Below are 16,365 nucleotides of genomic sequence, written 5' to 3'. Positions count from 1 at the left end.
TGTCACTGTCCAGAAATGAAGGCTCTGAGGCCTAACCTTGGGCTTTACTTCTTGTGTGAGAATCCAGTCACCCCCTCCCTGACTCTGAGTTCTCAGTACTCCTGCTATTCCCATAGCTACACAGTCTCTTCTGGTCCGGTCCAGGTAAGGCTGCAGAGGATCTGTGAGCCTCTACAGGTATTATATTTTTAAAAACTTTATATCTAAAATTATTTGGAATTATATCTGTAAATGACATCTAGTAATTTTTTTCTTTAAAAAGAATATTAAATACAGCATTAAAAAAAAATCTCAGGCAAAACTTTGTCTTCCCTTTCCATCCTTTTCTTCCAACTCTGTTTCCCAGAGGCAAACACTTTGAATAATTTCTTCATAGTAGCAACTTTTTTGCTCACCGATTGCCTCCAGCACCTTGATTAGTGCCTGTTTTTGGTGCCTAATACAGTTGACCCTTGAGTAATGCAGGAGTTAGGGACACCAACCCCCTGCACAGTTGAAAATCTTCATAAAACTTTTGACTCCCCCCAAAACTTAACTGATAGCCTACTGTTGACTGGAAGCCTTATACGTAACATAAACAGTTGATTAACACATATTTTGTATGTCATACAGAATATATACTGTATTCTTAAAGTAAGCCAGAAAAAAGAAAATGTTAGGAAAATCACAAGGAAGAGAAAATATACTTACAGTACTATGCTGTATTTATTGATACCATAAATCTAATTATAAGGTGAATTGTCTGTCAGTACCTACATCAGTATTGTCTTATACAATACAAAACACTGTAGATGTTATGTGTGTTACTAACACTAGACATTAAAAAGGAAAAAAAAATGTGAAAAGAAGTTCATATTTATTTACAGGTATAGTGATCCGTGCTATAGTGATCTTCATTGATAATGAAGAATCAGCAGTATGATTCTTTTTTTAAAAAAAATAAATAAATAAATTTATTTATTTTTGGCTCTGTTGGGTCTTTGTTGTTGCACGCGGGCGTTCTCTAGTTTCGGCGAGTGGGGGCTATCTCTGTTGTGGTGCGCGGGCTTCTCATTGGAGTGGCTTCTCTTGTTGCGGAGCATGGGCTCTGGCACGCAGGCTTCAGTAGTTGTGGCACGTGGGCTCGGTAGTTGTGGCTCTCAGGCTCTAGAGCGCAGGCTCAGTAGTTGTGGCGCACAGGCTTAGTTGCTCCGCAGCATGTGGGATCTTCCCAGACCAGGGCTCGAACCCGTGTCCCCTCCATTGGCAGGCGGATTCTTAACCACTGCGCCACCAAGGAAGCCCAGCAATATGATTCTTTATGGTAGCCTAGTGTAATTGATATGATTGCTTCACAGTAGCCTAGCCTGTACGATAATGAATGAATCATTTAAAAAGTTTTATGGCATAGAGTATTACAGTTATATTCATAGTACACTATTGGAAACATTGATACAATTTTTTAAAAAAACCCACCTACCTGTGATAATATGCTGATAAGCAGTTTTTCCAGTTACTAGAGAGAGAGGCAATTTAATATAATGTATGGTAATGTAATTCTTTGAAAGGAAAATTATAAAACAGTAAGAAAACTAACACAGTAGTTTTTATTAAATATCATTCACCTTATGCCTATATAAGGATAGACTACTATCCACATGTTTTATGAATTCATGACATACCTTTTTTTAAATAAACATTTAAGTGAAAAATCCCTTTTTAAATAAATTTATTTTATTTATTTATTTTTGGCTGCGTTAGGTCTTCGTTGCTGCGCGTGGGCTTTCTCTACTTGTGGCAAGCAGGGACTACTCTTCCTTGCGGTGTGCGGGCTTCTCATTGTGGAGGCTTCTCTTGTTGCGGAGCATGGGTTCTAGGCGTGTGGGCTTCAGTAGTTGTGGCTCGCGGGCTCTAGAGCACAGGCTCAGTAGTTGTGGTGCACAGGCTTAGTTGCTCTGCGGCATGTGGGATCTTCCCAGACCAGAGATTGAACCCATGTCCCCTGCATTGGCAGGCGGATTCTTAACCACTGTGCCACCAGGGAAGTCCCAACATACCTTTTTCTTAATTTTTTTGATATTTCTAAGCTACGTGGTTCATCTGTGAATTCTTTTCCTTTCTTTTTTTTTTTTTTTTTTTTGGGGGGGAGCTGTGTAGTATGTGGGATCTCAGTTCCCTGACCAGAGTTCGAACTTGCGCCCCCTCCATTGGAAGCACGGAGTCTTAACTACTGGACTGGCAGGGAAATCCGCATTTGTGAAGTTTTTCAAATTGTTGCAAACCTCTAAAAAATTTTCCAATGTACTGTATTTATTGAAAAAATTCACATATAAGTGGACCCGTGCAGTTCAAACTCACATTGTTCAAGGGTGAACTGTAAATCTTGGTTGAATGAATGCAAAAAGTTTGTCCTTATTCTCTTTTAAGACTTGATAGTTGACTATGCAATTCTAGGTTGAATGTCATTTTTCCTCTTGGATGGCATTGCTGTGCTGTCTTAGCACAGAATGTTGCTGTTCATCTGTGATTCCACTCGGATTCTGGTTTCTTTGCTTGTGCCTACACTTCTTTCCTGTAAATGGTTGCAATCTTCTCATGCTGTCACTTAAAAAAAAAAGTTAAGTATGACACGAATTCAATCAGGACACTCAGTCTCACTGGACACTTAGTAAGGGGAAATTTTCTTGAATCATCTCTTTGATAGGTCTTCCCTCATCCCCCCCACCCCCACCCCCACCGAAATAAACAAACAAAGAGGTAAAAGAATCTGTTATCTCTGTTGTTGCTTTATGGAACTTTTGTTAGTGGGATGTTGGACATCATGCATTCTTCTTTACTATTTTAATCTTTTGGTTTTCAGTTATCTTTTGTTTTAATTTCTAGGAGATTTCATTAACATTATCCTCTAATCCTTCTATTAGTTTTTTATTTGTGTTATCAAATTTGAAATGTGTTATACTATTTGTTTCTGATTGTACTCTTTTTAACTGGAGTATTCTGGGATTAAGTTATTGTGTTATAGATAGACTTTCAACCCGTTTCTCCTGCTTTTTTGCTCTCACCCTACTTTCTTTCTCATAATACTTGGTAGCTTCAAGGGATACGTCAGTACTCGCCCTGTGCCCACCTTCTCCGTGGCATCCCTCTCTGTACGCACATAGATTTTCACTTCCTTCTCTTGACTAAGTGTGTACTTTTCCTTTTTTTTAATCTATTTTCCATCTTTTGTTGTTGTTGTTGAAAATCTTTCTTCCATTGTTGCTTTTTTTTTTTTTGCGGTACACAGGCCTCTCACTGTTGTGGCCTCTCCCGTTGCGGAGCACAGGCTCCGGATGCGCAGACTTAACAGCCACGGCTCACGGGCCCAGCCGCTCCACGGCATGTGGGATCCTCCCAGACCGGGGCACAAACCCGTGTCCCCTGCATCGGCAGGCGGACTTTCAACCACTGCGCCACCAGGGAAGCCCTGTTGCTTCATTTTTTATTGTCATTGAACTGTTAATACATTTTCATTGATATTTTGGTGTAGTTTCATGGGGGAAGAGGAGATAGATGCATATGTTCCATCTGCCATCTTAAAATTGGAGTTCTTCCTTTGAGGCCTGGGTAACTTAATTTTATGGTTGTAATTCAAATGACAAGTTAAATGTGTAAATTTAAAATCAGTTCGTTTGAAAAAAATATTGAATGAAAGAAAGGCTGATTAAGTCTATCTTAATAACCAAATAGGTAATGTACTTTGTAATAATGCCTTTTTTGAATTTTATTTGTGTAGAAGAAATTGAGGAAGAATCTGAAACAACAATTGAGGCTGACTTGACGGATAAACAGAAACATCAGTTGAAACATAGGGAGCTCTTTTTGTCTCGCCAATACGAATCTCTGCCTGCAACACATATCAGGTAAGAACTTTTTAGAAGTTGATCTGAAGTACTCAGTAATATTGTGAGAATTGGGAAAAAGAAACAAACAAACTAAAACAACCTTTTTGAAGCATTTTTCAAACTCTCCCCAACAATCTTGCTCAAATTAGTTCACTAAAGGCTTCATTATGTAATCTTATCTTGGAAATTTATAGTGTATACTAGCATTTTAAAGCCCTGCACATGTTCTGTAGTAAAGTAACCATGTTAGCTTTGTTTTAGTCCAGACTTTTCCAGTTTATTTAAGTATGTATTAGCATCTTGCAGAACAGTGTCCAGCAGATACCATTTTGGGAAATGCTGGTCTTCTCCAGATTCCCAGAAAATAATATAGTCATTGGAGTCCAAGAACTAAAACCTGGTTCTAGATCTGGTTCCCGGCACTTGTCTCTTGACCTTGTAGGATACGAGGCTTTTGATTTATTTATTTATTTTTGAGGTCCTCTGGGATGAAAACTTTATATTCTTTATTACTCGCTCACTTGTATCTGATCTGTGTAATGATGGGATGTAAAAGTGAAATCCAGTCCCTGGTTTGTAGTTTTGGGAGAATGGTGGTGGTCTTTTTGATCCGGTAGTGGTAAGATTTAAGCATAGATACAATTGAGCTCTTTCTGAACTCAAACACTTCAGAAGGAGTTGGCATTTACTCAGCCTTCGAGAGACTGGGGGGCATGTTTCAGATAAAGGGAACAGGTAAGCATGGGTGTGTGCAGGGAACAGCCTGTGTCCAGGATGCAGTGTTTTTATCCTCTAACGTTAAAGGAATTCCTTCAACTGTTGTTCACTATCTTTACTTCTTTTATTCAACTCCTCACTAGTTATTATTGTCTTAAAAACTGTTTATATATGGAAATAAAATGTATTAACTGTTTATTTAAAAAAAAATTGGCCCCTCTTCTTTAGCCGTGAATGTCGGTATTGTATCTAAGTCTGTCTTTTTTGGGCTCAGACATGTTTGGAGACTTCCTGAAGCTCCAGTTTGGTCTTTGTAACACAAACACACATGCCCCAACTCCCCGGACCTTTGTGTATTCTTATACTTCTCTTTTCAGAAATGGACACAGAGATCTTCTAAGGCAGGAAGTATATCACAAAGATACCAGAATCACCTTTCTCCAAATCTTTTCAGAGATAACTTGATCTTCCTCAGTAGTTAACATCATATCATTGCTTTATTTAGGTTTTTTTGGGGACACTGTGTTTATTTTTGTTTCAGAATTGCCTTTAGTAGTATAAAATTGAAAGTAAATGTCCATTAGTAGGGAATTAGTTAAATGAATTATGATACAGCAACTACAACAGAATATTAGATTTCTGTTGTTATAGAAAAATTCTATTGTATGTTGATAACTAGAAAATAATCAAATTCAAGAAAGTATGTAACAATGGGGACACTGTGTTTAGATTGGCTAGAGTTAGTATGTTCTGTGTGACTTACGTCCTGTGTTAGAAAAGATAATCAGGCCAGATAATGTGGGAATAGTATTTAACCTAAAAATAGGGGTATTTCAAGAAATAAGAAAATTGTTTTAAAGATATAGGTAACTAATAAATGCTGAAGAGCCATATGCATTTATCATTTAATTGGAAGAAGCTAGAATATAAAGATTCATTTTAAGCTCAAGAAGTTATGTGGCCAGTCATAAGACTCTTGCCAGAACAAGAATCTGACAAATGGTTTTAAAAATGTATCCAAAACACGCAAGTATATTTTTAATTTACCCTCCTGATAGCTTGGAATCTGTTTATAAGTAATGTTGGTTTCCTTTAACAGATTGCTTGGAATGGAAAAACTAGTGAAGTATTTTTCATGTTTCATAAGGACTGAGAGAGTATATTGAAATGTAATTATCAAGACACCCCTTTGTTGAACATAGAAATTACATAGAATATACAATCATTCAGTCATGTTGCACACATTTCCTGAGTATATTCTCAATTAGGGAGCTTGCTAACTGCTTGATAAATAAGACAAGGTTCCCCAGCTTGTAAACTTAAGGAGTTTACCTGGTGGCAATTATTTTGAATTATGAGGAAGAGATATAGACATTTGAAGCATTTGTTTTTTTTAATTTTTTTGTTCTCCAAGCTGAGAGGGAGTAGTGTGGAGGCATATTTTCTCATTTATGGCTCTCATTTTCAAACAGCTGAATGGATTTAGGGGCAGTCCCCAGCCAAAGCACAAAGCTGTGCTAACCAGCCCTCATGCTGATGTAGAACAAGTGCACATTGGAGTGATCTTGACATTTTGCTAACGTTGAAGTCATGCCCTATTTATCTGTGCTTTAACAGGAGAAAATTACTGAAGTCCCATTGTTCTTTGGCAGCAAAGAGGGGTAATTTGATGAATACTGGCTTTTTATTCTTAGGGGCATTATTAAGTGCCCAGAATTTCCTTGGTGCTGTATGGAACAGAGGAGAAAACCTGACTGAGGCATTCCTGAGGTCCTTTGTAGTTTGTGAGCTATAATACTAACTGGGTGCTACAAGCTTCCCAAAGTGGCAGGGAGGCAACTCTTCCTACCTTCTGATTTCATTGGAAGAGAATGAATAGGACCAGGACTTTTCTGGGTAGAGTTAATGATTCAGCTCTTGTTGAGGATTTGTTTATATCTATCTTGTTAGGATAGATAGGATTTGAACATGAGAATTCCTTTGGAACACTTTTTGGGGTGAAGGGGAGAGACAGCATGCTTCTTGCACAGTGCCTTAGGTCATTAATAATAGATTATATGCTGCGTGGGCTATAAAGCACTATAAAATTTATTGTTATGCCAGGTGCTAGACCTGTCACTGTGTGTGTGTGTGTGTGTGTGTGTGTGTGTGTGTGTGTGTGTGTGTTTGTTTGTGTAGAATACTGTGTTCAGTTATATAGAGCCCATGTTTATTGAACTTGGCTTTTAAAAATTCTAACATTTATTGAACCTTTGTGATAGGTGTTATTTCAGTTGCTTTACCTGTATTTTATTTGATCTTCCCAATGACTTTGTAATGTAGGTCCTCTTATTATCCTCATTTTACAGATGAGGAAACTGAAGCAAAAAAGTTAAGTTTTCAGTCTCACGGCTTTTAAATGGCAGATTCAGATTTTGAATTCAGATCACGTGGTGGCAAATATACAATATTATGATATATCAAGCTTTCACATGGAGGGCTAAGCAGAGTCAACATCAAGCATTCACATGGAGGGCTAAGCAGAGGATAGGAAATCTGTTTTGTGTACATATTTTTTGTCACCAAACGAAATGAATTTATAAAGCATGTATAGCAACCATGAGAAAGGGAGAAACGGAAAAGTTTCTAGTCAACAAGAGGTATTTGGGGGATGGAATACTGAAGTTCTTGTCTTAACACTCAGTGTTGATGAGGGTGGGGAAATAGATAACTCTTCTATATTCGAATGTTAATATAATCAGAGAAATCAAACTTTAATGTGTGAATATCCTTTGACCCGGCAATTCCACTTTTTTGATTTTATCTAACAGAGGTTCTCATGCAAGTGTGTAGAAATATATATACTGATATGTTTATTGCAGAATTGTTTTATTTTTTTAGTCAAAGATTTTTTTGCAAATAAATGAGGTCATTTTCATTCATAGATAGGAGTCAGCATCACAAATGTAAGTAGGAACTTGGTATTTGATAGATTTCAGGATTGCACTACTATCAGAAAATGCAAGCAACTTTCATATTTATTCTTTTCTATATTTCTACTTTTCTCTGAAATGAAAGCACATTAGATATATAATGGAAAAAGTATTATTTAAAAGTTTGTCTTAGAGGAAGACATAGGCAGGACACTCTATGACATAAATCACAGGAAGATCCTTTTTGACCCACCTCCTAGAGGCATGGAAATAAAAACAAAAATAAACAAATGGGACCTAATGAAACTGCAAAGCTTTTGCACAGCAAAGGAAACCATAAACAAGACCAAAAGACAACCCTCAGAATGGGAGAAAATATTTGCAAATGAAGCAACTGACAAAGGATTAATCTCCAAAATTTATAAGCAGCTCATGCAGCTTAATAACAAAAAAACAAACAACCCAATCCAAAAATGGGCAGAAGACCTAAATAGACATTTCTCTAAAGAAGATATACGGACTGCCAACAAACACATGAAAAAATGCTCAACATCACTAATCATTAGAGAAATGCAAATCAAAACTACAATGAGATATCATCTCACACCAGTCAGAATGGCCATCATCAAAAAATCTAGAAACAATAAATGCTGGAGAGGGTGTGGAGAAAAGGGAACCCTCTTGCACTGTTGGTGGGAATGTAAATTGATATAGCCACTATGGAGAACAGTATGGAGGTTCCTTAAAAAACTAAAAATAGAACTACCATATGACCCAGCAATCCCACTACTGGGCATATACCCTGAGAAAACCATAATTCAAAAAGAATCATGTACCAGAATGTTCATTGCAGCTCTATTTACAATAGCCCGGAGATGGAAACAACCTAAGTGCCCATCATCGAATGAATGGATAAAGAAGATGTGGCACATACATACAATGGAATATTACTCAGCCATAAAAAGAAACGAAATTGAACTATTTGTAATGAGGTGGATAGACCTAGAGTCTGTCATACAGAGTGAAGTAAGTCAGAAAGAGAGAGACAAATACCGTATGCTAACACATATATATGGAATTTAAGAAAAAAAAATGTCATGAAGAGCCTAGGGGTAAGACAGGAATAAAGACACAGACCTACTAGAGAATGGACTTGAGAATATGGGGAGGGGGAAGGGTAAGCTGTGACAAAGTGAGAGAGAGGCATGGACATATATACACTACCAAACGTAAGGTAGGTAGCTAGTGGGAAGCAGCGGCATAGTACAGGGAGTTCAGTGCATAGCACAGGGAGATCAGCTCGGTGCTTTGTGACTGCCTGGAGGGGTGGGATAGGGAGGGTGGGAGGGAGGGAGACACAAGTAGGAAGAGATATGGGAACATATGTATATATATAACTGATTCATTTTGTTGTAAAGCAGAAACTAGCACACCATTGTGGAGCAATTATACTCCAATAGAGATGTTAGAGAAAAAGGAAAAAGTTTGTACATTTGGACATTAGAGAGGGGAAATGCCGTTTTGCATCCATTTTAATCCCCTGCCTTGCGTGACAACCTGGCTGGTTTTGATGAAGACAGAATAGATGGGAATCTACTAAAAGCTAAACTCATCTTTATTCTCCCTTCCCCAGTAGTAGTAAAGTACAATAGAAACATTAGCTCCTGTTACTGTTTGATAGCAGACCTGTTTCTAATTTAGGGGTACATTTTCCAAATGTTTTTGTTGCAAAATGCTGTTTCCTTCAAGAATTATTCTGTCGGTTTATATTCCCACCACAATATATTATAAATATGCCCATTTTGCTGTTTCCTCACCATCACTGCATGTTAAAATTTAAAAGTAAACTTTTATTGTTTATTTTATGATAATGGAAGAATTATAATTTATTGTTGAAATGGGAAAAACACACAAAAAAGACACACACACCCCTGTAATCCCTCCACCAAGCAGCACTGACATTTTGGTGTATCTTCAGTGCATTTTCATTCCTAATCTTATGTGTATTCTTTGGATTTGGGCTGCACATTGTTGGAGTTTATTCAATGGCAGAGGAGCTACATTCCTTGTGTGCAGCTTCCTGTCGTTAAGCAGTGCTTATTCTTCAGTACTGCTATTGTCATCTTTGCTCTTTCTAGGTTGGTTGGTTTGTTTTTAAATATGTGAGAAATTTGGTAGGAAAATGAATGATGGAACAGCAGGAGGAGGGGAGGAGGACAGTTAAATAAAGGCTGGAAAAATTCCATTCTTGAGACATTAATAGACATGCCTGATAGGTTTGATATATGTGAAGGAGCAGAATGAATCTAGAGTAAGAATACTTTGGGGAACTCCCTGGCAGTCCAGTGGTTAGGACTCGATGCTTTCACTGTAGGGGGATGGGGGGCGGGGGGGGAGGGGGATGGGACAGGACTTAAGATCCCGTAAGCTGCGAAAAACAAACAAAAAACCAAAAAATTAATATTTTGTTACTCAGAAAGAGTGCTCATTCAAAAACCAGTCCAAGTGTCACGATCTTATAATGGGCAGAGATTTCTTAATTAAGGTCATGAAGATATTCTTCTATGTTTTCTTGAAGTTTTACTATCCCACCTTTTATATTTAGGTCTGTTTTATGCATATGGTGTGAAGAGAGGTCAGTTAGAAAATTAAGTTTAAAAAGATAACTGTTTACAGTATCATCAAACAATATCAAACACCTAGGAATAAATCTAAAGAAAGACGTCCAGGGGTTCACTGGTGGCACAGTGGTTAAGAATCCGCCTGCCAACGCAGGGGACACGGGTTCGAGCCCTGGTCCGGGAAGATCTCATATGCCGCGGAGCAACTAAGCCTGTGTGCCACAACTACTGAGCCTGCATCCCACAACGACTGAAGCCCACATGCCTAGAGCCCGTGCTCCGCAACAAGAGAAGCCACCTCAGTGAGAAGCTTGCATGCTGCAACGAAGCCCCAACGCAGCCAAAAGTAAGATAAAAATAAATTAAAAAAAATAAAAGATGTCTAAAAAAAGGGAAAGATGTGTAAAAACTCCACACAGAAATTACAGAGTATTGCTAAAGGAATTAAAGATTAAGTAAATAAATGACAGTAAGTCTGTTTTTCCCAAATTGATCCAAAGATTCAATGTAATTCCAAAGAAAAGCTTAGCAGGGTTGTGTGTGTATGTGTGTGTGTGTCTGTGTATGTGTGTATAAATTGAGAAGCTGAGTCCAAAATCTCTGGGAATCAAAAGGACCAAGAACATTTCAAATCATGGTTCTTGTACTTCTGGATGTCCCTGTAGACCCATTCAAGAGGGCCTTTTTGAGATCAAAACTATTCTCATAACAACAGTAAGATGTTATTTGCCTTTTCTCCATGTTGATTTTGCAAAAGCAAAATCATGTGCAAAAGCAGTGGTGGGTAAACTGCTGGCACCAAGTCAGCAGGAATCACGTCAGTGTCACCAAACTGTGCTATATTCGTCACTGTACTGTATGCATTTGCAATTAAGAAAAGAAAAAAAAAAAGACAAGTTCCACTTAAGAATGTTCTTGGCAAAACAGTACCATTTATTAATTTTAATAAGTCTCAAATGCCTTTTTTTTAAAATTGAGGAAAAATTCACACATGTTAACCACTGTACAGTATACAGGGTACAATTCAGTGGCATTCAGTATAAAAAATTCAGTATACTGACAACGTTGTGCAACCATCACCTCTCCCTTATTTCAAGAGATTATACATCTTCATTTTCCGACGTATGTAAGTCAAATCATTATGCTGTACCCCTTAAACTTACATGGTGCTGTATGTCAATTATACCTCAATAAAACTGGAAGAAAAAAGAGATTACACATCTTTTTAATGTTCCATGTGCTGAAAAGGGAAGCATGCATAAATCGTTTCTGCTGCATATGAAAGTGTGATGATCATTTTGAGAAAAAACTCATGGGCTTTTTTGAAATATGAGCTAAACTAGCTACCTTTTTCATGGAACACCATTTTTGCCTGAAATAACCACTGAGAGATGAACTGTGGTTATTTTTTTTTAATTAATTAATTAATTTTTTTGCGGTACGCGGGCCTCTCACTGTTGTGGCCTCTCCCATTGCGAAGCACAGGTTCCGGACGTGCAGGCTCAGCGACTGCGGCTCACGGGCCCAGCCACTCCGCGGCATGTGGGATCTTCCCGGACCGGGGCACGAACCCGCGTCCCCTGCATCGGCAGGCGGACTCTCAACCACTGCGCCACCAGGGAAGCCCGAACTGTGGTTATTGAGGCATGAGTATTTGATGGATGTTCTTTGAAAATGAAGTAAACTAGTTACTTATGTGAAAACCTAGTTGTCTGTTAAGCCAGACATTGAAGAGATTTGTAAAAATGTAAAATAACGCCACTGTTCTCATTAATTTTGGGGGGGGAATATAGTAATTATTAATAACAAATATTTGCTAATATGTTTATTTTTATTTTAAATTAATTAATGTTAAATTTTTAGTTTTAATTTCTATCATGGTAAATATTGATAGATGTAACCCACAAAGGCAAAAGTTCATTGAGGTTCTCAATAATTTTTAGGAACTTAAAAGAGATCTTGAGGGGGCTTCCCTGGTGGTGCAGTGGCTACGAGTCCACCTGGCAGTGCAGGGGACACGGGTTCGAGCCCTGGTCCGGGAGGATTCCACGTGCCGCGGAGCAGCTAAGCCTGTGCTCCACAGCTGCTGAGCCTGCACTCTGGAGCCCGTGAGCCACAGCCGCTGAGCCCGCATGCCACCACTAGTGAAGCCCGAGCACCCTAGAGCCTGCTCTGTGCAACAAGGGAGGCCACTGCAATGGGAGGCCCGCGCACCACAATGAAGGGTAGCCCCCGCTCACTGCAGCTAGAGAAAGCCCGCGCCCAGCAGCAAAGACCCAACGCAGCCTAAATAAATAAAAAAATAATAAAAAAAAAATAGAGATCTTGAGACCAAAAAGTTTGAGAACCATTGATAAAGTCAGTCTTGAAGAACAAAAATGTTAGAGGTTTATATCATTCGATATTAAGACACTTGTATAGCTACAGTAATTAATGTAGGGTAGTACAGGTAAGTGGATTGTGAAATAAACCAGTGGAACAGAATAGAAAAGCCAGAACAGACCCGCATATATAGTACAACTTGATATTTGATGAAGGTGCCTTTGCAGTGTTGTGGAGAAAGGGTGGTCTTTTCAGTATATGGTGCCAAATCAGTTGGGGCCCTAGGGGAAAATAAATGAAGGCTTCCCTTTGTCTCTCCCTATCTCTCTCTCCCCTCCTCCCCCGCCCCCGCTATTTTTTTGTTGATGAATTGAGGATTTTGTTTCTCACCGTTTGGATTTTGCTGATTGTATCCCCCTGTGTTCAACCACGTTCCCCTCTCCCTCATATTTCTCGTGAATTGGTAATAGAGGACGTGGTTTCCTTCATTCCTCCTGCCCTGCCTTGGGGAAGAGTGAAGTACAAGAGACAAAAACTTCTTCATAGGCGGTGTACATTAGGAGGTACATAATCTCTCATTTCTGGATGTTACTGGCATTTATTTGATGCTTATTGCCTGGAGTTCCATTAATCACAGTTATAGAGTGGTGATATTCTAATTATACTGTTCTTCATATACTAGTTGGAAGGCTTCTGTGTTTTTTGGTTATGACTCTTAATTTTAGTTTTATGTTTTAGTGTATAACAACTTACAGCAGAGGCTATCAACTTTATCAGACTCAGCCTCTCTTTTACATATTTTTTAATACTTCCTATGCTATTCTGGAATGAAATTCATAGATAATTTATTACTACACATGTGATACATAGTTTGGCTTGGAATTTAATTTTGGGTTGAAGATGACTAACCCCATTGTCCTCAAACATCTATTGTCATTGAAAGTAGTTTTATATCACATAGATTCTCCATACTCTGCATATTACCTGTTTTTTTCCAGCTTTTAAATCTTAGAATTCTCTTATCCATTGTATCCTGAAATTTCAGGGATGCCTCAATGGTGAGGATATTTGGTAGATCATTTTATTCTATTTTATTTATTTATTTTTAAAGCTTAAAGGTTAAAAAAAATATTTATTCCTCCCTCCCTTCTTTCCTCCCTCCCTCCCCCCTCCCTTGCCCCCTCACTTCCTGAAGGCTTCTTAGTTGTGGCATGCTTGCAGGATCTAGTTCCCAGACTGGGGATCAAACGGGGTGGGGGGGCGGGGGGGGGACGGGCCCTGCATTGGGAGCACGGAGTCTTACCCACTAGACCACCAGGGAAGTCTGTGTTGAGGCCTTTTAAAAATCTTCAGAGAAAACCAATTTTTACAGATTTATGTTTATTGATAAATAAGTAGTAATGCTAAGTTTTAAGTATACAAGTAATAAAATAGAACTCCACTGTGGATTAGCAGTCTCTCTCCAGTTTGGCTACTAACGTTAAAGAAACTTACTTGGAATCTTTAAAACAAAATTCAAACAAAGGCAGTTTTCTTCCTGTACATTTCATTGTGTCAGTATTTTTATTTTAAGATGTTAGATTTTTGCAATTTTCTTGGTATCTGTAAACAAAATTTAAGTTAGCCAGAAGAGTGCTATTGAGACTATAAGTAGTGCTACTTAAGAGATGAATGTAACATAAAGATAGTTATTTTCTTAGTACGCTTAGGCTCTTAGGATTGCTAAGGAAGAGGAGGACTAGAGGAAGAACATAGAAATGGGAAAAATCATATCACAATTTAACATTTTAAAGTCTACATGTTTAGCACACCTTTTCTTGAATGTTGTGTTTATACTATATAATCTTTCCTTTGAAATGATCAACCCTGTGGGTTGAAGTGTTTTCTTCTCCAACTAAAGTCATAATGCAGAAATGCATTTGGCTGGGGCTTCCCTGGTGGCGCAGTGGTTGAGAATCTGTCAGTGCAGCGGACACGTGTTCGAGCCCTGGTCTGGGAGGATCCCACATGCCGCGGAGCAACTGGGCCCCGTGAGCCACAACTACTGAGCCTGGGCGTCTGGAGCCTGTGCTTCGCAACAAGAGAGGCCGCGATAGTGAGAGGCCCGCGCACCGCGATGAAGAGTGGCCCCCGCTTGCCACAACTAGAGAAGGCCCTCGCACAGAAACGAAGATCCAACACAGACATAAATAAATAAATAAATTTAAAGACTAAAAAAAAAAGAAAGAAATGCATTGGGCTGTATCACAGGATAGCCTACATATTGTCCCGAGTACTGGTGTTCCACATGGTTGTGGAAAGAAATGCTTGTGAGATTTTCCTAGTAATCAAAACAATTTGTTTGTCATCCTATCTTGGAGAAGAGGAGCTTCCTAATCCTAGCACCTTCTTTTGAACATTCTACTTTCTCCTAGTTATAAAAGGGAAAGGTGGCACCAAGAGAGGGTTTTTTTCCCCCTTGAATTCCTCTTTGATAGCTTCTTTCATGTTTGTTACCAGATCTCCAGGATCACGGGTTAATAACTTGTTGCTTTGCTTTCTTCCCCGTGCCACAGACGGAAGGGGCTTCCCAAAGCACTGCTTGTCATGCTTCTTCACAAAATCCACTGAGCTATCACATTGAGCTCAAACTTCTCTTCTTGGCATTTCATTCCTGTCTTACCTACTCACGCAACTTCTCTGACATTGACCTTGGCATTTATACTACTCTGATACTGCTACTGTTCATTTCTAAAAATTTTAGAAATCTCTCTTCACTTTCTCTTCTCCACTCCCTTTCCTTTGTATTTCCAGTATATCACAATTTTATTTAACTTAATAATCTGTATTTTGTGAACGCATAAATATTCCTCACATAATTCATTGTTGTACAATCTCATGTTTTCCTTGGAGTTAATAACTGTTTTGCCTTTTCCTTTTGATTAGTCTTCTAAAATGTAAAAAATTTTAGTTCTTGCTTATCTGAAAATGTTTGTCACACTTGACTGATGTTTGTTGAGGCATATACTTCTGGTTTGGAAATAATTTCCCTCAGAATTTTGAATCTTTTCATTTGACCTATCTTACATTGCTGCTGTTGAGAAATGTAATCTTATGAAAGCATTTTGGATCTTTGAACTTCATTAAGTTTTTAAAAATTTGTTCATTGTATTCCGTGGATTAAATGCTGTATAAAACTGTTTGCTGAATTTCCAGTCACAGAACCAGGCATGGTTCTTTACATGAAAAAATGCTCAGAATTCAGTTTGTGGCTAATATAAGACTCATAAGACCAATGACACAAATGCCCCTGTTTTGGGGGGCGTCTTAAAAAAATAAGCATTTTATTTTGGGATACTTTTAGAGTTACAAACAAAGCTGCAAGGATGGTATAGAGAGTTCCCGTGTACTCTTCACTCAGTTTCCCCTAATGTTGATGATTTATAGAATCATTACATCTTTATCAAAGCCAAGAAATTGACATAGATGTATTACTATTGACTAAGCTCCAGACTTTATTCAGATAGTACCATTCTTTTTCTGATGTCCTTTTTTTGTTTCACGATTTACTCTGACATTTCATTTAGGTATCATGTCTCCATAGTTTCCTCTGGTGTGTATCCCAGTCTTTCCTTGTTTTTCATGACCTTGACAATTTTGAAGAATAATATATATATATTATATATATTTTTAATAATAACTTTATTGAGATATTGTGATGGTTAATTTCATGTGTCAACTTGACTGGGGCTATGTGAGGCCCAGATATCTGGTTAAGCATTCTGGGTGTGTCCGTGAGGATGTTTCCGGAAGAGATTATTAGAATCAGTAGACTGAGTAAAGCAGATTGCCCCCCCCCCCCGTGTGGGGGAAACCTCTTCTAATCTGTTGAAGATCTGAAAAGAGCAAAAAGGTAGAGGAAGGGAGACTTCTCTCTCTGTGTGACTGAGT

At 38.4% G+C, this 16,365-nt stretch overlaps 1 protein-coding gene across 12 annotated transcripts in view; it reads left to right on the top strand.

Moving 5' to 3' along the window:
• Positions 1–16,365, top strand: part of MTA3 (metastasis associated 1 family member 3) — a 156,120-nt gene that overhangs the window by 46,440 nt on the left and 93,315 nt on the right. For all 12 annotated transcript variants that reach the window (XR_003434068.1, XR_003434067.1, XM_027113269.1 and 9 more), the window contains one exon: positions 3,755–3,881. Coding sequence is in view for 10 of the 12 variants with exons in the window: in XM_027113269.1 (XP_026969070.1) it covers positions 3,755–3,881 (127 nt within the window). In the remaining 2 variants the exon portion in view is untranslated. The remainder of the gene's footprint in view (positions 1–3,754; positions 3,882–16,365) is intronic.

Source organism: Aethalodelphis obliquidens, unplaced genomic scaffold, assembly GCF_003676395.1.
Source record: "Aethalodelphis obliquidens isolate GAN/ISIS:26980383/991018 unplaced genomic scaffold, ASM367639v1 scaffold12, whole genome shotgun sequence".
Classification (NCBI taxonomy): Eukaryota; Metazoa; Chordata; class Mammalia; order Artiodactyla; family Delphinidae; genus Aethalodelphis; species Aethalodelphis obliquidens.
This window is presented reverse-complemented; position numbering and strand designations above follow the sequence as displayed.